This window comes from Jaculus jaculus, chromosome 16 (genome assembly GCF_020740685.1).
Source record: "Jaculus jaculus isolate mJacJac1 chromosome 16, mJacJac1.mat.Y.cur, whole genome shotgun sequence".
Lineage (NCBI taxonomy): Eukaryota > Metazoa > Chordata > Mammalia > Rodentia > Dipodidae > Jaculus > Jaculus jaculus.
Genome location: NC_059117.1, coordinates 29,812,579 through 29,833,866, shown reverse-complemented (window position 1 = coordinate 29,833,866; position 21,288 = coordinate 29,812,579). Strand labels below are relative to the sequence as shown.

General features: G+C 41.6%; 1 protein-coding gene across 1 annotated transcript in view; it reads left to right on the top strand.

Moving 5' to 3' along the window:
* Positions 1–19,704, top strand: part of Ankmy2 (ankyrin repeat and MYND domain containing 2) — a 40,266-nt gene extending 20,562 nt beyond the window's left edge. The window contains exons 5-10 of the mRNA XM_004652665.3: positions 625–785; positions 5,945–6,159; positions 6,916–7,051; positions 10,701–10,829; positions 16,838–16,967; positions 18,430–19,704. Coding sequence (XP_004652722.1) covers positions 625–785; positions 5,945–6,159; positions 6,916–7,051; positions 10,701–10,829; positions 16,838–16,967; positions 18,430–18,614 — 956 coding nt within the window. The 3' untranslated portion in view covers positions 18,615–19,704. The remainder of the gene's footprint in view (positions 1–624; positions 786–5,944; positions 6,160–6,915; positions 7,052–10,700; positions 10,830–16,837; positions 16,968–18,429) is intronic.
* Positions 19,705–21,288: the final 1,584 nt, after the last annotated feature.

Genomic DNA, 21,288 nt, shown 5'->3' with positions numbered 1-21,288 from the left:
CAGACATAACTGCTGAGTTTTCCCTCATAATATTTATTTTCCATAGTAATAATCCTTTCAGTGGTATATATTCAGGATTTATAAATTAAAAACCAATAAAACTGGTATATTTAATCATCTCACAAAAGAATTTAAATAAATTGCCAAGTAAAATTACATTTATGACAATAAACTATAAATATGTGCTATTCTCACATAAATTACTAAATTACAATGTCAAAATATTCTAAGTACTACTTACACTGAAAAAGGTTTATCTCAAAGAGTCAGTGCCCTCCAGTGTGCCCTGCGGGCTCAGCCTGTTTGTCATGAGTGGTGGTCACTTCCTGGCTCAGGGAAGTGGCTTAATGATCTGTAATACTAATTCCAAATTCATGGGAGCAAAAGCATTCTAATACATTTCGAAAAGAGGCCAAGCTTTTCTCAGCTTTAAGGGGAGGGGAAGTCTTATTTAATACCATCAATAATTATAATAAGATTTTTTACATAGAGCATATTCCAGTTGTGTGTAAATACAACTGAATGTCATTGGGAAGTATGTCTGTCATCGATGTGGGGTTGGAATGTATTGGAAGCAATTTTAGTGATAAAACTATACCACTTACTCCATTTTTCTGTCAAAAGGTCAACATGATTGTGTGGCTATAATCAACAATTTCTTTCCTCGAGAGAGACTGGATTATTACACTAAACCCCAGGGACTGGATAAGGAGCCAAAACTGCCCCCAAAGTTGGCAGGTCCGCTGCATAAAATTATCACCACAACGAATCTTCACCCTGTCAAGGTAGCAGGCGTTTATTGTATTTGCCTTTCCTTTCAGAATTGCTTCAAAGTTTAAATTGCTCTTCATTGCACGGGGTCATAATTATCTTGGCCTGAATTTTGTAGCTGGGGAGTTTGCCATTGGCTCTCTTGTCAGGTTGATTGATCTCAGGAGTGCTCTTGGCTGAAATGGGAGTGGGGAAGGAAGGCACCAGAGCAGGAGAGAGGGCAAAGGGGAGTGCCAGCCCAGCCTAGCTTAGTCTCATCCCTTGGCAACTCTGCAGTGGGCATGGCTCCAGACATGAGGGAGGCAGGCTTCCATGTGCTTAGTCTGTCATTGGTGTGGGCCTGTACCCACAAGGAAAGCATTGCAGATGGGAGGAAGCAGGTGTGAGGACAGGTCTGCGGAGGAGGAGGCCCTTGCTGGGCCCTTTGCCAGGGCTCAGAGTGGCAGCAGCCCTGGTCACAGGGGTGTAGGGGGCGCAGTGAGCACTCACACAGTCCTTGTCCTTTTGGGAAGTGCTCTGAAATATAACCATGCACGTAGCTGACATTGTTGATAATACAGTTCTCCCGACAGTTGAACCAAACGCAGTGTGAAATGTAGACCAGTACATGAATTACTTAATAGGGAAGCTTCAGGAGCCGTAACTATTCTCACAGCCACTTTCTTCACCTCATTTTTTTGTGTTTATGAGTGGAGTATGTGTGGTGTGGTTGTCTGTCTGTATGTGTGCAGATGTGCATGCCATGTTTGTGCATCCGAGGATCTGGGGTGCCCTTTTCTATGGCTCAACCACATATTTCCTTAGACCCTTAACCCAAAGCTGCAATTTTCTGGTAAGTCACAGTGATGCTTTAGTCTTCACTGCCTATGGACTGAGGTTGCAGACATGCATAGCCATGTCCAGCCTTTCAAAAACAAAATATTTATTTGAGAGAGAGAGAGGATGGGTGTGCCAGGGCCTCTAGTCACTGCAGGCAAACTCCAGAGGCACAAGATGGTGTTTGCATCTGGAGTTCATTTGCATCGCTTAGAGGCCCTGGCTCTTACACACATACCCACACACCCACCAATCTGAAGCAGATGAAGAAGGTGGCACACTTGTAGCAGCTGAAGGCCCTGGTGTGCCCATTCTCTCTCTTATCCACCTCTTCCTTTGTCTCTCTTTCTCTCAAGTAAAAATAACGTTAAATTTTTTTAAAATTCTGAAGAAGATGGACTTTAAAAAAGAAAAACACAGGCTGGGAGGTGGCTTAGTGGTTAAGTGCTTGCCTGTGAAGCCTATGGACCCTGGTTCGAGGCTCTATTCCCCAGGACCCACGTTAGCCAGATGCATATGGGGGCGCATGGGTCTGGAGTTCGTTTGCAGTGGCTGGAGGCCCTGGTGCGCCCATTCTCTCTCTCTCTGTGTCTTTCTCTCTCTGTCTGTTGCACTCAAATAAATAAAAATGAACAAAAAAGGAAAAAAAGAAAAACACCCATGGCTCTTTTGTTCCTACATCTCTCTCCTCTCGGTCTCAGTGGAGAGGAGAAGTCTCAGGAACAGCAGCCCCCCTTGCAGTGGGGTGGGGTCAGGCTGGGTGGGGCAAGTTCTCCAGGGAATTGTGGAGACCCTGAACGTCACACTATACCTAACAGTATATACTTTGATATGAAGAGTTTCCCTACGTTCTGGTTCTGGGGTAATCTTTGACATTTGCATGCCACCCACTCTCTTTCTGTTAAATGCCCTAAGAATTATTCTACCATCAGTTATCTGTAAAGATGTACATGTATGTGCGTATGTACATATGTATTAAATTAGATTAAGTACCTATTTATAAGGCAGTAAATTATAAAGGTGTATACTAAAGTAGCCTACGTACTATTTTTTGGAGCAGTAAGTCTCACAAAGAGGCTGTTGTACCTTCCTTCAGAGCAGACCTTGCTTTTTGTAGGATTAGTCAGTTTCCTCACTTAAAATCCTTTGTTTTGTCCATACTTCGGATACAGAAGCTGTTCAGTTGCTTTTGTTGGGTTGGCCCACTTCCATTGCATCACCCCTTTTCAAGCTGTCGTGGTTCTTCAGAGGGAGTATTATAAAACAGTGACAGACAGCTTCTGTCTAACTCAAACACCGTTTGAAAGGAGCAGGAGAATTCTCCGCAGTACCAGCTCCCCTTCCACTGCTCTGAACGCAGTGCGGCTTCGCGCGTGTCTAGGTTACATGGCTGCCATAGCAATCGGGATGTGTTTGTTTTCAAAAGAGACCTGAGAGTTGTCCTGATGCTCAGAAAATAAAGGTCATCCAGGAGAAAAACAAAATTGCTGAAAAACAAACCTGGCAGCAGAGTTGAGCAGGGCAGCTAAAGGGAGCATGAAGCAACTGGGCATTAAGGCGACTTTCCAGCCCAGAACCTTTGACCTACCTTTTCTTTTATCTTACCATTTTATTATTATTATTAACAACATATTTGTATGAATACAGCATGTGTTGGTAGCCTCTTTTCCCTTGTCCCTGCCCCCATTCCATTGGGGACCCTCCTCAGTGGGGTTTTAGCTATTCCACATAGGGTTGTGGTTTATCTGTTGTGGGAGCAGCAGTCAGTTATTTTTCAGGGGGGGGGGGAATGCCTCTGGGCATGATGTCGCCACCTGTGGCACTTGGAATCTTTCTGCCCCCTCTTCTGCAAAATTCCCTGAGTTTTAATGTAAGATTTTTGAGCCTAATGAAAAGTAGAGGGAGGGGATGGGATCTTAAAATTAAGGATTCAAAATGCCACCGTATGGACATATTTGCCAGCAGTTCTTTGAGGGATGGGATTCATGTAGCTTTTATGCTGAGAGGAATATGTTTACTTTCTGTAATGAATAACAAGGGTTTATCGTGTGATATATTCCTGATGCTGCGTGGATGAAAGGGAGGATGCTGGTGGGAGTCTGCCATCGTGTGCGGCCTTGTCAGTGTTTCAGGAAACTCCTAGTAATAGTGAGGGATTTATCACAGTCCCTTGTAAGTCTGTGCGCTGTTTTGTTAAAAAAAAAAAAAAAAAAAAGCCTTGTTAGCTGGGCGTGGTGGCGCACGCCTTTAATCCCAGCACTCAGGAGGCAGAGGTAGGAGAGTTGCCATGAGCTCAAGGCCACCCTGAGACTACATAGTGAATTCCAGGTCAGCCTGAGCTAGAGAATGACTATAACTCGAAAAGCCAAAAACAAAAAAAAAAAGCCTCAGATAAGAAGCAAATAATCTTTGTTCTATTAGAGATTTTTAAATGTTTATTTATTTATTTATTTGAGAGAGCAACAGAAAGAGAGAGAAAGAGGCAGAGAAAAAGAGAGAAAATGGGCACACCAGAGCCTCCAGCCACAGCAAACGAACTCCAGATGCATGTGTGACCTTATGTATCGGGCTTATGTGGGTCCTGGGGAATCGAGCCACAAACCGAGGACCTTAAGCTTCACAGGCAAGTGCTTACCCACTAAGCCATCTCTCCAGCCCCTTTTAGAGATTTTTTTAAAATATATTTTTTAATTTTTTATTTAATTATTTGAGAGCGACAGACACAGAGAGAAAGACAGAGGGAGAGAGAGAGAATGGGCGTGCCAGGGCTTCCAGCCTCTGCAAGCGAACACCAGACGCGTGCGCCCCTTGTGCATCTGGCTAACGTGGGTCCTGGGGAACCGAGCCTCAAACTGGGGTTCTTAGGCTTCACAGGCAAGCACTTAACCGCTAAGCCATCTCTCCAGCCCCCTTTTAGAGATTTTTAAAAAAGAATTTTCACTACTGAGTTTAAAAGCTTAAATATTGATGCTATATCTAAAAATATCAATCAAACAACTTTCAATGATTACAGTAAGCAGAAATATTACTGGGTAATTAGTGAGACTTACCACAAATTGTTTTTACATTTTTGTTAGTTTATTTGCACGTATGTGTCTCTGTGGTCATACCAGGGCCTCTTGCCATTACAAATGAATACCAGACAATTGTGCCATCTTTTGTGTCCAGATTGCCCAAGTGACTTGGGAATTGAACCTAGCTGGCAAGCCTTGATAGCAAGTATCTTTAGCCACTGAGCCATTTTCCTAGCCCCCATGCATTAATGCTCGATATGTTTTGGTAGGAGAATAACATTCACTTGGATTACACTTAGTGTTAGATTTTAAGAAAATATTTGGCAATACATCATTTTAGTAGTAGTGTTAAAATAATTTCTAACAGACATTGAATCTGTATTAGATTCTAGGTAGGAGGCTGGGCACAGCTTTAATTTCACCTCATAAATGATATCTTCATGTTAGAAGAGAAGAATGTAATTCTTGAGCTCTACCTGTCATTCCTTGACAGTTAATTTGCTGTGACGGGCGCTTAGCTGACCTGCTCTGGGCACGCATGTTTACATTACTTGACAGTGCTACTCAGTTACCAGTTATCTTTATGAGTGTCCATTGCAGGCTCACTTCAGGTAATCTACTCTATAACGCAGCCAATAAAGAATACTGCTCATTAGAGGAAATTGAGCTTAGTCTGTGCACACCTAGGGGATGTTGCACTCATCAGGTGATGAAGTGTGGGGCACTAAAGATGGGATATCCTCTCTATAGTTACCCTTTGCAAAGGTATTTATGATTTCCCTTTGGACTTGCTCCTTATTATAGGTGATTGAACTCACCTTAAAGAAGATTTGCACAGAAAAATGTTTGTAGTTAGTTGGAAAGCAAAACCCATCTTGTTTTTAGATTTCTTTCTGTTAAAAAAAATAGAATTTCCCTATAATTACTAAGAATGAGAATTTTACTTTTGCTGTCTATAAAATTACTGTTTAATAAGTTAACTAAATATAGTAATTGCTCTGTGATTTCATCCTGTATGTTAACATTTGTTCAACTATGGCATAGCTATCTTTAGTAAAAGTGCTTCTTGCAGAGAGTAAAACCTTGTTCTGTGAGAGACATATCAACACGCTGGTGTGGGTAGATGGCAGATTACATTGTACCCTTGGGAAGAGATTCCATGGCATCAGGGTCCTTCTTTATTAGCTTTATAACATCAGTCAGATATCAATCAATAGCAATTTGCATTCTAATTTGCAGTAACTATGATTCTGTGAAAAACTTTATTTGAAAATCTTGAATCAACTAAACTGACTTCTGAATTTGCACATGGAAACATCTGAGTTCACTGGAATTTCTTCTAGATTGTGATGCTTGTGAATGAGAACCCTCTGCTGGCAGAAGCAGTAGCCCTGAGTAAGTGCTACAAAGTGATGGACTTGATTTGTGAGAAGTGCATGAAACAAAGAGACATGAATGAAGTATTGGCCATGAAAATGCATTATATCAGCTGTATCTTCCAGAAATGCATTAACTTCTTAAAAGATGGAGAGAATAAGCTGGACACTCTGATCAAAAGGTACTGTTTTTACTAAGTCATGTACAAAATATATTTTTGTTTTGTTTTTTTTAAGTCAGGGTATTTTTCTCACCCTGGCTGTTCTGAAACTTACTCTGTAGCCCAGGCTGGCTTTGAACTGAACTCACTGGCAATCCTCCTACCTCATCCTCTTCAGTGCTGAGATTAAAGGTGTACACCTCCATGCCTTGATTTTTTGTTGTTACTACTCACTTACTCATGAAGACTTCATGGTCCTCAGAGACTAATTAATGCACGTAATATTATATGGCCAGAAAATGGACCAAGTCCAAATGTGAGATTAAGTATATTATGCAGTAGGTTGCTGCTGGGCTCATGACACTCAGTCCATCTCTGTCACCATTCCTGGCTGATCTGTGTCTTTTCCTTGCCCTCTGACCACCAGGTATCAAACTGACCTGTAGCTTTACTGAGAAAAGTGAACTAAGTCACAAGGGTGTGACTCATCGAGACTGTTCCTTTCTCCCTACAAACAACTGGCATGGTAATAAGTAACTAGCTAATCTGATAGCAGGGCTTCGCCTTTTATAGTGGGGGTCACCCTTGCCTATGATCCTCAGATCCTGGAAACATGATAAGGCCTAGCTTACTTCTAAGGTTGAGCAGTTCTAAATTGAGTTCCTCATCATAATTTGAAACTCTTAAATAATAAGAAGCTAAAAGTCACTGCTTTCAGCTAAGAGGGGATTACTTTTAGTGATTCATCTTAAACTGTTTTAAAAAATTGATTTTCAGCTTGTTAAAAGGCAGACCTTCTGATGGCTTCCCAGTGTATCAGGAAAAGGTCATTCGAGAAAGTATCAGGAAATTTCCGTACTGTGAAGCTTCTCTCCTCCAACAGCTAGTGCGAAGCATTGCTCCTGTTGAAATTGTAAGTAAGGCCCGACTGTCACAGGTAGCATGGGTAAGGACAGTTCTGTCTTTACTATAGACTTTCACTGTTAAAAAATAAAAATTAAAATATATATATATATATATGTATTATATATATGAAAATTGAATAGGTTTATCTCCTAAATCTATTTTGATATATCCATTTCTCCTCTTATGATTTCATGATGTAGGAAAGTAGACAGCTATAAGGGAAACTTAGATTTTTAAATAACTTATGAAACTTGTACTGGTGGGTACATTCCCAGTATGTAACATAGACTCACATATGCATACCTATATATGGTTACAAGAATTACAAGTGGAAAGTTTCTTTCTTTCTTTTTTTTTTTTTTAATAAGGTCTTATGTAGCTGACTAGCCTCAAACTTGGGATTGAAGATGACTTTGAACTGCTGATCCTCCTGCCTCAACTTCATGAGTGTTGAGATTGTGGATCTGTACAACCATACCTTGTTTGCTTGGTATTGGAAATTGACCTCGGGGCTTCATGCACGATAGGCAAGCACTGTCTCAACTGAGCTACATTCCCAGCCCCACGGTAGAAGAAAAATTATAGTAGGTGAATTCAGATTGATTAGCTAAGGGGATGGTGTCTAAACAGTGGAGCATGGCTGGTGAGAAACAAAAGGCTGATGATGGTTTCTGAAAATAATCCCTAAGTATGTCCCCACTCCTTGCCTTCCACCTCATTGTCTCTGATTAGAGATGTTCCTTCCTTTATTTTAAAAACGTACGTACCTTACTCCCATCAGAATGACTAAGTGTTGGTGAGGATGTGGGGAACAGGAACCTTCATTCACTGCTGGTGGGAGTGCAAACTTGTACAACCACTATGGAAAGCAATATGGAGACTCCTGAAAAAGATGAAAATAGAGCTACCAACTGACACAGCCATTCCTCTACTGGGCATCTACCCTAAAGCTTCCACTCTTCTCTGAAGAGATATTTGATCAACCATGTTTATAGCCACCCAATTCACAATAGCTAAGAACTGGAATCAACCCGGCTGCCCATCATTTGACGAATGGATAATGATGTGGTTCATATGCATATACAATGGAGTTCTACTCAGCAGTAAGGACAAATGATATAATGAAATTTGTAGGAAAATGGACAGTCTTGGAACAGATCATGCTGAGTGAATTCACACAAGTACAGGAAGACAAATGCTGCGTGTTCTCCCTCTTCTGTGGCTCCTAACCTGGAACAGCTTGAGTTGTAGACAAAACCAACAGGAGCAGATAACAGGGATGGAAGGGTTTGGGGGAAGAGGAATGGGAGAGTTGGGAGAGATACACACTAAACTAAACCCAAAAGGAATTAGTACTGTAAAAACCTTATTCCTGGATAGCAGACTAAAAAATATAACCCTCAGTAGGAGTATGTGGGTATCGTCTGATAAGAAGGTCACTGGAGAGGGAGGGATAAAGGCCAATGCTAAAACATTTGGCTCTGGCCTGCAACTCCCAGTACCAGAAATCAGTTACAACCCACATTGAGCTGTTGATTGGAGAGACCTACAAGGTCCCCAAACCAAGACAGGCTTCTGTTAAAGCACTTGATCACCTGCCTGAGGTAAAAGGTAAGACCCTATTGTTGAAGATGCCACATGCTGCCTGCACAGAGCATCAAGACATCGGGCTTAATTTGGTAGGAAGCCAGTTCCCAGATACTTAGCCCCTACGTGAGCTGCTGGGGGAAATGGCCAACAACATTGTGTGCTCGCAGGGGACACTTACACACGCACACACACACACACACACACACAATGTATACTTCCCAGCTATAGGAAGTCAATTTTGTCAGCTTTATTGTGCTTTTAAATTACAAAGTGTCCATTTGTGAGATTTGTTTAAGTCATATTTTATTTTATATCTTCCTCACTTTGAATAGGTTTCTGTCCTTAGCAATACCTATCCATTTTTTTATATACATTTCAACCAAATCCTTTGTATCAGGTATCTTCTCATTGCTGGGACAAAACACCCAACCAGAAGTAGCTCATAGAAGGAAAGGGTTTATTTCCAGCTTACTGTTTCAAGGGGAAGTTCCATAATGGCAGGAGCAGACAGTTAGATGTCCCATACTCATTAGCAGGAAGGAAGTACCAAGAGCAAGCTAAGTAGAGCAAGTGGGGTTGGGCTGTGAGGCCCCAAGGCCCGCCCCTGGTGATACCCTTTCTAAGCAAGCCTCCACCTCTTACAGCATTCCCATTTAGCATCACCAGCTGGGCATTAGGTAATTACACATTCTATATGTAGACTATCTCATCCTTTACGAGCTTTTATAAAAATAAATATTTGAGAGGAAGAGACAGATAGAGAATGGGCGCATCTAGGCCTCTGACCACTGAAAAAAAGCTACAAACATATGTGCCATCTTGTTCATCTGGCCTTATGGGCTACTGGAGAATCCAACATGTGTCTTTGGCTTTGCAGGTAAGTGCCTTAACCTGTAAGCCATCCCTCCCCCCCCCCCCTTTTAATGCAATTAGCTATTTGGTGTTTTAAGCCTTTTTGTTTGTTTGTTTTGTCTTAGTTTGTTTTCAAGGCAGGGTCTTACTCTAACCCAGGCTGGCCTGGAATTCACTCTGTATCCCAGGCTGCCTTGAACTCACAGCTATCCTCCTAGTTAGTGACTGAGTAACTTAGATGAGAGTTTGCGTGATCACTTTACTCAACCAAAAGTAGCAGAACAGAGCTGGCATAATGGCTCAAGAATGGACTGGGGACCCAAACAGTGTCCTCTCTTTCCACCCAGTGTACCTCAGCCACAAAAGTTTGCATAGCCTTTCTTCTGTTCATTCGATTACAAGGCATTTAACACATGCTGTGGTCTACATTCCCCTCCCAAGCCCAGAGGAAGAATAGGAGGTCTGCTGGTAAAGAGAAACACTCCCTGGGTCATAGCCACTCACAGTTGAACAAGAGTCCGGTGACACAAGTGTTTCTGACACACTTAAACACTATTGCTCCAAACCGTATTTTTCTGTTGGTGAAGAAGTTGGGAGAATTGCTATCAGAAAAGCCATGAACCTGACTACTGTGTAGATTTTCTAGCAATAACCAGTGGTAGCTGGCATTCTACCTCAAGAGAGAAAATAAAAGTAAAAATAGCAATTCCTAGTACTTTCAAAATGTACTTTCAAAATTCTTAAAATGTTGATACAATTTCCTTTTATGTTTATGAAAGGGAATGGAACAGTTTAATGGTAAATATCATATTTAGATTAGACCAGTATCAAGTAGATATTTTTAAATATGTAAAGTAATTGAAATGCTTAAATGGTAGCCAGCCTTTAAGAATATGAAGGTTTTCTTGCTCCCAGTTCTCAGAAAAGAAAATAAAAACTGAGCTCATTGTTCTATATCTGAAGTCACCATAGACTTACTGAATAATACTAACAGAAAAATACTTTTATTCTAGAATAGGGCTGATTTTTTTTTTTCTGTTTATAGACTTACTTGCCATATGCTTTGTATAGAAAAGGTATTCTTCAAAGTCTGTGTAATCAGTAACCTTAGTGACATCTTCCCTTGCATGTGTAGACAACATGTTCATAGGAGACACCGCTGTGTCCTCCTCTGGCGATTCAGTGGACTTTTCTCATCTTTGTGCCTGCTCCAGGGCTCCGATCCCACCGCGTTCTCTGTCCTTACCCAAGCTATCACGGGTCAAGTGGGTTTTGTGGATGTTGACTTTTGTACCACCTGTGGAGAAAAGGGAGCAAGTAAAAGATGTTCTGTTTGCAAAATGGTAAGAATGGAGTTCTTTTTTTTTTCCTCCCTTCCCCCTTCGCCCCATAACCCTAACCCGCCTTGCACACCTTCACTGCTCCCCAGTATCCCTCTTTCTGCTTTCATGTCTCATGCACACTGCTGCCCTCCCTCACTTCATCAACACCTCTTTTTCCCCTGTTGTGGTCTCCTGATTATATTTTTCTTTACAGCTTAATAAAATTTCACTGTCTGTCTATATATAATATATATACATATGTCACATTTTCATAATTCTTTTATCTGATGATAACCATTCTGTCTAGAGTGAGATGGAATCCCAAATTAGTTTTTTTTTAATTAATTTATTTAAAAAAGCAACAGAGAAAGAAGCAAAGAGAGAGAATGGGCACACCAGGGCCTCCAGCCACTGCAAACAAACTCTAGACACCTGCACCACCTTGTGCATCTGGCTTACGTGGGTCTTGGGGAATCGAACCGATGTCCTTTGGCTTTGTAGGAAACACCTTAACCGCTAAGCCATCTCTCCAGCCCTCCAAAGTAGTTTTTAACTTAGATTTCTCTGATGGCTAAGAATGTTAAGGTATTAAACATTTTTTTAAATGCTTATTGGGTATCTGCGTTTCTTCTTTTGAAAACTGTGGCCTATTTGTTGATTGATTGCAAGATTGTTTTCCTTAGTGTTTGGTTTTTGTAGTTCTTTATAATATTGTAGATATTAAGTCCCTGTCTGAAATATAGCTGTCACAGGTTATCTGTTGACTCTGCTCATTGGTTCCTTTGCTGTGTAGAAACTTTAATGTTGTATAATCTCACTTGTTAATTCCTGATGTTATTTCCTGTGCTGTTGGCATCCTATTCTGAAAGATCTTACCTATACCTTTGTCTTGAAGTGTGTTTCCTATGCTTTCGTCTAGCAATTTTAGGTGTGAAATTTCAGTTGAATTTTGTGCAGGGCCACCAATATGGATCTAACTTCATTCTTTTGCAGGTAGATACTCAGTTTTGCCAGCACCATTTGTTAAACTTGTTGCTATCTCTTTTTGTTTGTTTGTTTGTTTGAGGTAGGATCTCACTCTAGCCTGGGCTGACCTGGAACTCAGTCTGTAACTATAAGCTGCCCTTCCACTTCTGCCTACCAAGTGCTGGGATTAAAGACATGTGCCACCATGCCCAGATTTGCAGTGTATATTTTTGATATCTTTGGCACAAGTTAGGTGTCAGTTGCTCTGTGGGTTTATCTCTTGGTCCTTTATGTTCTTATGTTGGCCTGCATGTCTGTTTTTGTGCCAGTACCATGCTGTCTTTGTCACTGGCACTCCGTAATATAATTGAGGACAGATATTATGATGACATTACCAGCGTGGCCTTTTCTGCTTATGATTGCCTTGGTAATTTCTTATGTTTCCATATGAAGGTTTGGATTGTGTTTTCTAGTTCTGTGAAGAACGTCATTAAAATTTAGATGAAGATGGCATTGAATCTGTAAATTTAAGATTATTTCTAAGACATGTTACATCTATTGAGTTGTGTGTGTTGAGCCAGCCTCACACTTGGTCATGATGGATGATCTTATTATTAGTGTGTTCTTGAATCCAGTTTGCAAATATCTTTTTGTATTTTATTTTTCATTATTAAGAACATATTTTGTATGGATGTATCATGTGCTGGTACCATCTTTTCCTTCCTCCCTGCTTGCATTCCACAGGGGGTCCCTCCTCAGTGAGATTCTCCAACAGAGTAAAGTCAGCATAAGTTGTTAAATTGGATAAGTATTATTAATATAGGGAGAGTTTGATGACTGTAGCCCCTCTTTAGCAAAGGCTAGTGGGAGTTAGACACTGGAGAGCATAATTTTTTTCTCTATAGGATTTAGACCTGCTTCCAGTTTCATATAGGGGTTCCTTTCCAGTGAGCAAATCAGAAAGCCATTGATTACCCACCAATGAGTTGTGAGTTGTTTTTCTCTTGCTGCTTTTAGCATTCTGTTTTCATAGTTAAGAGTTTTAACTATGATGTGCCTTGGAGAGTTTCTTCTTTGGACTTGTCTGTTTGATGTTCCGTGAGCTTCTTGTATCTGCATGGGCCTCTCTTTTGCAAGATTAGGAAATTTTTCTTCAATAATTTTGTTGAATATATTCTCTATGCCTCTGTCTTAGAAATTTTCCCCTTCTGGTACACCCATGATCCAGGTGTGTGGTAGTTTCAATAGATGGCCCCCAATATATTCAGTTCTTTATTGTTTGTAGTTTGCTTCTGCAGCCACCTGGCTGGAGGCAGTGTCACTGGGTGGATTTTAAGGTGTGGTGGTGGGTTTCACATTTCAATCTAAAGATAAAGTGTGCTGTGTGGCTTTTGGCTTGTGCTTCTCTCTCTGCTTGGTCCTGTGAAAGCAGGCCAGCTTCTTCTGCCATTTATGGAACTTCCCCTGGATCTGTAAGTTTCAATAAATATCCCTTCCTCCATAACTGTGCCTGGTCTGGAAGTTCATCTCAGTGAACCTGAAGCTGACTAATACAGGGTGTTTGGTAATTTTAGGGTATCCTAAATTTCCCTTGAATTCTTTTCATGTGAGTTTTTGAAGTTAGCAAACGTTTTATGACTCCTGATCAATTTCTTCTGTCTTGTCTTCCAGGTCAGAGGCTCTGTCTTCCACATAAATGACTGTTTTAGTGAAAAGGTCTATTTGATTTTTGTTTTCTGTTGTGTTATTTTTGCATCGCATCCATCTCTTTTTTAAAGTAAGGATTTCAGTTTGAGGTCTGATTTTTTTGATGCTTCCTGGAGTTCATTCTTGCATTTGATCAAGTTTTCATTAAGATTAATCAGGTGGTCACTGAGATTCTCTATTTGTTGACTCACTTCAATTCTTTTATCTCCCTTTTGAGACTTCTTTAGTTTTCTTCAATTAAGTTAAGTCTAGTGACAACAGCTGAATGTTCCAAGAGACGATTCTGCTCAGTTTCATTTATGCAATTGTTGGTTTTGATCCTTTGCTTCCAGTTCAGTAATTTTTTTAAAAAAAATTATTTTTATTTACTTATTTATTTGACAGAGAAAGAGGGAGGGAAAGAGAGAGAGAGAATGGGCATGCCAGGGCCTCTAGCCAGTATAAACAAACTCCAGATGTGTGTGACCCCTTGTGCATCTGGCTAATGTGGGTGCTGGGGAATCCAACCTGAGTCCTTTGGCTTTGCAGGCAAGTGCCTTAACCGCTAAGCCATCCCTCTAGCCCTCAGTAATTCTTTTGATCAAGGTCACACAGATTGTTGTGTTTTCATTTTGGGATTCAATTTCTATTGTTTTCTCTATGATTTCATTGGATGCTTCCATTGTGGGACTAGACATCCTTGGAGATCTCAGTTTTCTGACTTTAATTTTTTTTTTTTTTTTTTTTTTGCATTGTGGTCTACTCATCCCAGGGAAAAGTCTTTTTCTTTTTCTAAATTTTTTTTTGTTTATTTTTATTTATTTATTTGAAAGTGATAGGGAGAGAGAGAGCGAAAAAGAGGCAGGTAGAGAGAGAGAGAGAAAGAGTGAGTGAGAGAGAGAGAATGGGCACGCCAGGGCCTCCAGTCACTGTAAACGAACTCCAGTTGTGTGCACTCCCTTGTATATCTGGCTAACATGGGTCCTGGGGAATCAAGCCTCAAACTGGGGTCCTTAGGCTTCACAGGCAAGTGCTTAACAGCTAAGCCATCTCTCCAGTCTCTCTTTTTCTTTTTTCAATGGATGTTCCAGAGCCTCTAGCCACTGCAAATGAACTCCATACACATGCACCACCATGTGCATCTGACTTACATGAATCAAACCTGGGTCCTTAGGCTTCACAGTCAAGTACCTTAACCTCTAAGCCATCTTTTCAGCCCAGAAAAGTCTTAGTTTACTGAGGAGGAAGCAGGAAATTGTCCTTGTAGGATTTTCAGTGAGTGTTCTGTTTTAAATGTGAATGGGATTGGAGCAAGATGGGGCTGTAACCACAGATGTGCAGGTCATGGAGACTGCAAAGGGACCCCGGGAACTGGGGGCCGTGGCCTACTCAGTCCACATGCAGGTACTCTTCAGCATAAGAGAACCAAGCGTTAGGGAACCAGGGGCTGGGAAGCTGGGGAGCTAGGGTCAAGAGGCCAGCTCCCACAGTGGCCCAAGCGCCCTGTGGCTCAGGGTAACAGGGATTTGTGGACCCAGAGGCCTGTCAATCAGGAAGGCAGAGCAAAAGGCCTGCTTCCACAGGACACATGCAAGGACCAGTGGCCCCAAGCCAGCAGCAGAGGTACCAGGGCCAGGGAACTGAGAAGTGAGGAATGAACCGGGACCTCTGGCCACCTTTCCACTTGCACACCCCAGAGCAGGGGATCCGAGAGGTAGGGCTGGCAATTATCCAAGAATGGAGTTATTTCAAATTTATTGATACATGGGTAAGGTTTTATCCAAGCTGACTGTTTAATATTGAGTAACAATTGACACTCGTTTTCTCTTCAAAGAACTTACTTGTTTGAGAGAGAGAGAGAGAGAGAATGAGAATGGGCACAGCAGGACCTCTTGCCCGTGCAGATGAACTCTGGATGCTTGCACCTCTTTGCATCCTGATCCTGCTTTATGTGGGCATGAGGGAATTGAACCCAGGACATCAGGCTGTGCAAGCAGTCATGCTGAGCCATGTCTCCAGCCCTGGCATTGCTTTTCTAATAAATCTAATGCATAAAAATATTGCATTTAATCTTAAAAAGTAGTTGGAAAGGAAAGTGTCTGTTTGCCTTAGTTTCCATTTTTGCCACCCCACAGAAAAATGTTGTGACTGGATGAATATGGGAAAATAGAAAGTTTAACAGGCGAGAGGATAGAGGCTGCTACCAATGGACAACCTCCATTAGGACAATTCATAAGTACACAATCTCAACTCTTTATAATGATTTTTCTATCTTTTCATCAACTCTTCATTTTAAACTAAACTTCTGTTAACACACTATCATACTGAGGGGTCTACACTTAAACTTCTCTAGAATTATTTTGTAAAGCTCATATCTAATCAGTGTATTCTGCTTACATCCCGGCATTACACGCTGTGTCTCTGAGCATTCACTTAGTCCCACGGGGTGATACTGATCTGTGGATTTCAAGGCAGGCGCCTTCTCCGTCACCTGCTGCTTCTCTACCTTTTCCTCCCTTCATCACTCCCTAGATGTATTTCCTGCTGTGTGAAGTAAGGCTCGCCTTGTGAGAATGGCACTGTGTTGTTTAACTATTGCTACCTAAGAAATCCCTCTCGAAGCAGTGCTGAAATGCACAGTCATTCATTCTTTCTCAGTGGGGGCCAGGCTGGCTTCAGCTTGGGCCTCTGTGCACGCTTTCAGGACCAGGGAAGAGACACAAGCAGACAACTAGAAACACACAAGGGCTGTGCTTTTTTGTTGTTGTTTGTTAGTTGGTTTTTCGCCTAGTAAAACATCTCACTATGTTGCCCAGGCTGGCATTGAACTTGTGATCCTCTTGCCTCTACCTCCCAAGTGCTGGGATTATGTGAGTCCCTGTGCCTGGCCATAGCATGTTCTTACCTTACCATTGATCTGAGTCTTGTAAACCGCTTGTTATACATTGTTGCTTTAAAATGTAAATTAGCAGGGCTGGGGAAATGGTTTAGGGGTTAAGGCATTTGCCTGTGAAGCCCAAGGACCCAGGTTTGATTTCCCAGGACCCAGGTAAGCCAGATGCACAAGGGGGCGCATGCGTCTGGAGTTCGTTTGCAGTGGCCGGAGGCCCTGACTTTCCCATTCTCTCTTTCTCTCCGCTACTTCCTTTGTCTCTCTCTCAAGTAAAGAAATAAAAAAAATAAATAAAACATTAATAAAATAAAATAAAATGTAAGCTAGTAACTACAAATCCATTATCAGCACACTGCATCACACAATCAGATAGCATGAGTGGAATCTCAGCATTTTTACAGAATTGCTCTTGATTTGATGTCATTGTTGTGAAACCACCCAATCATAACTCTTACAATGAGAACAAACTTGTGATTGCTTTCAGGTAATCTATTGTGATCAGACCTGCCAAAAAACACACTGGTTCACACATAAGAAAATCTGTAAGGATCTAAAGGCTTTGTATGAGAAGCAGCAGTTGGAGGCCACCAGAGAAGAGAGCCATGAGGAGAACAGTATGTATAAAATCCCCAAGCTTCTGCTTCTGCTTCTGAGGTGGAGTGGAGAATTGGTGACAGTGACATCAGTACCTAGGACCCAAATTGTCTCTGGGGCCCAAGGAAGTTCAAGAGTGACCATCATGACTCAAATGTGTCCCTTTGGGATGCTGAAAACAGACACAAGGGTCTGAGGAATATGGCTTATTCCACAGTCTGCACTAATTCAATCCCAGAGTGATGTGGAACTCTTTATGGAAAATCTCTTAGGGAGGACTTTAAGGCCTTTGAATAAGGAAATAATCCAATGTCCCCTAATGTTTGCATTTCTTAATTAAGTTTTGACACTATGGATGAAATTACAGAGTATGTTTATAAATTACAGATCATTGTAGATTGAAAATATTGATTAAATTTCTACAAGTCTTAGAACAGTGAGTTCTGTAGTATGCTTTTTCTCTCTTCCTTCCTGAGATTTGGTGACTTACTGTTGGTTGAAACAGTGACATCCTTCAGCAGTGATTCTCAGGGTGGTATGACCATAGACTGATTCTTATGGTGGAGAGGAGACTTGCCCCCAGCCCTGCACTCTGAGAATATAGCCCCCTTGTGGGGAACATTGTCTAGGTGGCTGATCCTTGCCATTTTCACCTTGGCCCATGCAGGGAGAATGGTCTTTTTACTACTTGGTGAAGAAACACTTGTGGCGTGGCAGACACCAAATGTCCATTTTTAAAAACTATCAATAGGGGACTAGTTAGGCTTCCTGGCTGCCTTGCCTTCTCTGTACCTTATTATTATTATTTTGTTTTTAATCTTGTATTGAGGACACAGTGGCATCTGATTATGTCCTAATAAACTATCATGAGAAAACTCACACACCATTCTAAACGCTGTAGACAGCTCTGAATGCACAGATGTAGGGAAGCCTTACTACCAACATATTTCATAGATCACCGATAACCAAAATCAGGCAGTTACCTACTCAAGAATGTCAAATTAATGAAAAGGAAAGCTGTATTCGGGTGTAGATTTTTGTCAGCCCCAAACAGGTACAATGTAGACATTGGCATTGGAGCCAAAGTCTTTGGATCAGAGCAGACTCTGCTGCTGTGTAACTGACTGGAGCCCAGAGCAAGGACCCAAATCCCTTCCTTAGTTTCACCCCTGGTGAAACAGTTACAGTAATTGTAATAGGGATAATAATCTAGGCTGTGTAGTCATGAGAAGTAGATGTGCCGGGCATGGTGGCGCACACCTTTAATCCCAGCATTCGGGAGGCAGAGGTAGGAGGATTGCCGTGAGTTTGAGGCCAGCCTAAGACTCCATAGTGAATTCCAGGTCAGCCTGGGCTAGAGTGAAACCCTATCTCGAAAAACCAAATTAAAAAAAAAAAAAAAAAAGAAGTAGATGTGAAGCCTTACCAGATTATGAGGCACAATGTAAGAACAAAACACCTATTTTTTTTTCTTTTTATTAGATGGCAAACTTGACGTCAACTCTAATTGTGTCAGCGAAGATCAAGCAGAAGCCGAAACTGCCATCCCCCAAGAGAATTCCAATCCAGGGGACTCCGCGGAGGGAGAGAAAGAGACTCTCAGAAGTGAGGCAGGGCAGACAGACAGACCGGACCCTCCTGCAGGTCCACAGAGCTCTGAGGAGTAAAGACTGCAGGCAAGGTGGTTACTACCCTGGCAGGTGGCTGGAAAAACCACGTGAATGTACCCCATTACTGTGACCCCTGCATGGTGGCCTGATGGGATCACACATCTATAAACAGGAGCTTTCAAGCAAAGCTCTGCCCACCATGTCCTGACTTTCTGTTGCTCTCTGTTCTGTCATTGAACAGGTATTCCTATAGAAAATGTTTTCTTTCAAAATACAGGAAAACATTTCCAAAACCAGGCATGGTAGTGCACACCTTTAATCCCAGCACTTGGGAGGCAGAGGTAGGAGGACCAGCTAGGATGACAGACTGAGTTCTAGGTCAGCCTGGGCTAGAGTGAGACCCTACCTCAAAAAAACCAAACCAAACCAAACAAAAAAACTGGTAGAAAAAAATATTTTCATTTCCTTCATAAAGGAAAATCAATTCTGTGAAAGAACAAATCCAGGCTCTAGGGAAGAAAGAGACAAGCAGGACAGACTAAAAGAGACATGGTGTTCCATAAGGAAAAACCTAGAGCCACAGGGGTGGAGTGAATCATAAATTATATGTGAATCAAATGCATATAAATAGTGTTTACAACACTGAATTTATATTTATGGCACTGTAATAGATTGAAAAAACGGTATATATGGAAAAAAAATCTTTGTCATAGTTCATAGCTGTGTAGAAATTATTCTGAACAGTCTGAACCTTGTTACTTCCCGCAGCAATATTCTCTCTACAGTAATTGTACCTTCGGAAAAGTCACGTCCTCAGAAAGAACACAGCCAGTGTGTCCCAGCACGTGTGCTCAAAAGGCCCTGCTTGCAACGTGTGATTCAATGCTGGCTAGCCATGCTGCATACACTCTTCCTATAGAGTTAACTCACATGCCATACTGCACCCGAAAGGCTGACTTGCCTTCTTGTAAGCTTTTCATAGGCCTCTTCCTGTCCAGAAACTGTGATTTACAGCTGTCATTTCAAGAATGTCCTAGCCTGTGTTTTTAGCATATGTGGTATTTAAACAGAGCTAGAGTACAACGTCAAGATCGTGCTGTTTCAAGTGTCGTCTGTTGGCTTTGAAATAAATTGTGCCTACTAACAATGGAAACTCTTCAGCTCTCTTTATTTATCATATCAGGAGGTGGCAAGTATTAAAGACTATGACAGATCATAGAAAACTTAACAAGTCTTTGGGAACAAAATGATAATTGTCTTAATGTGTGTAATTGCAGGTCAGAATAACCAGAATGCTCACCTCTGTTTTTTTTTTTTTTTTCTTTTCTTTTTTCTCACTCTAGTAGGCTGACCTGGAACTTACTTTGTAATCTTAGGGTGGCCTTGAACTCATGGCAATCCTCCTACCTAAAGGCGTGAACCACCCCACCCAGCTTATATTTGTTATTTATTTATTTATTTGAGATAGAGTGAGAGAGCACGATGTGTGCACCAGGCCCTCTAGCCACTGAAAACCCCAGACTCCTGTGCCACCATGTGCATCTGGCTCGTGTGGGATCTGTGGATGCAAACCTGAGTCCTTAGGCTTCACAGGTAAATGCCTTAACCACTAAGCCATCTTTCCAGCCCTGCTTACCTCTCTTTGATGATCAAATTCTTATATCCTGTTGATTCTCCTCTTCCTTTTAATTGGTCACTTTTCTTTCAGTAAACACACACACACACACACACACACACACAGTTTTCTTACCATATGCTACATTGTTCCAGGATGACGTCATGTCAATAATCTCTAGATTAACCATTAAAATAGTAAAAGAATGTACAGCCCATTGTATTTTATTTTTAATTCCACAATCACTAAAAGAATGTCATGTAAAATTCACAAGTTCTACTTACTCTTCCCAGTAAAGCACAAATAGAATCTTGTCTCACTTGCACGAAGAAAAACACCTTCCTTGCAGTGCATTCTTCCGTACTGTTACTCTCCTCCGCAAGCTTGCCAGGCACTCTATGAAGGACCTCGGAATATGGGCCTCCCTAAGGGACTGGACGTCATTATGAAATAGCCACTGGACTAAGAGGTAATCACTATATCAAAATAAATGAACCAGCAAAGAGTAAGAGAGCATGTTGATTTCTTCTGCCACCTAATCCTTTTTTGTTTGTTTGTTTTTGTTTTTTGAGGTAGGGTCTCACTTTGGCTCAGGCTAACCTGGAATTCACTACATAGTCTCAGGCTGGCCTCCAACTCATGGCAATCCCCCTACCGCTGTCTCCCAGTGCTGGGATTAAAGGCGTGCGCCCCCACACTTGGCTTTGTCACCTAATCTTGAATGCCACACAAATCATTTTGGCCTTGCTATGAGCACCAGCACGTAAGTGGTCAAGTCATTGCTTTCCTGGCCCATTTTTCGGGAGCCACACCGGAACTTTTAGACCAGGTGGGTACAGGATCACAAGTGCCCACAGGTGAGGAGTCTGTAAATTTGGGGTGTGATTCATTATCGCTTAGAAGGTGTCACATCAGTCCCACTTCTCCAGTGGGCCTGTATTCTCCGAGGTTAGATCAGACTTGTGTAAGATCCTTGGAGATTGGTAAATGAATTTGAATTACCATTTATAATTTTGTCCCTCAACATGACAAATTTTGACTTCCGGTTAAGATGGCAGCGTAGGTACCACGCCAAAGCAGCCTGGGGGGAAAAAAGACCAAAAAGACTCAGCAAAA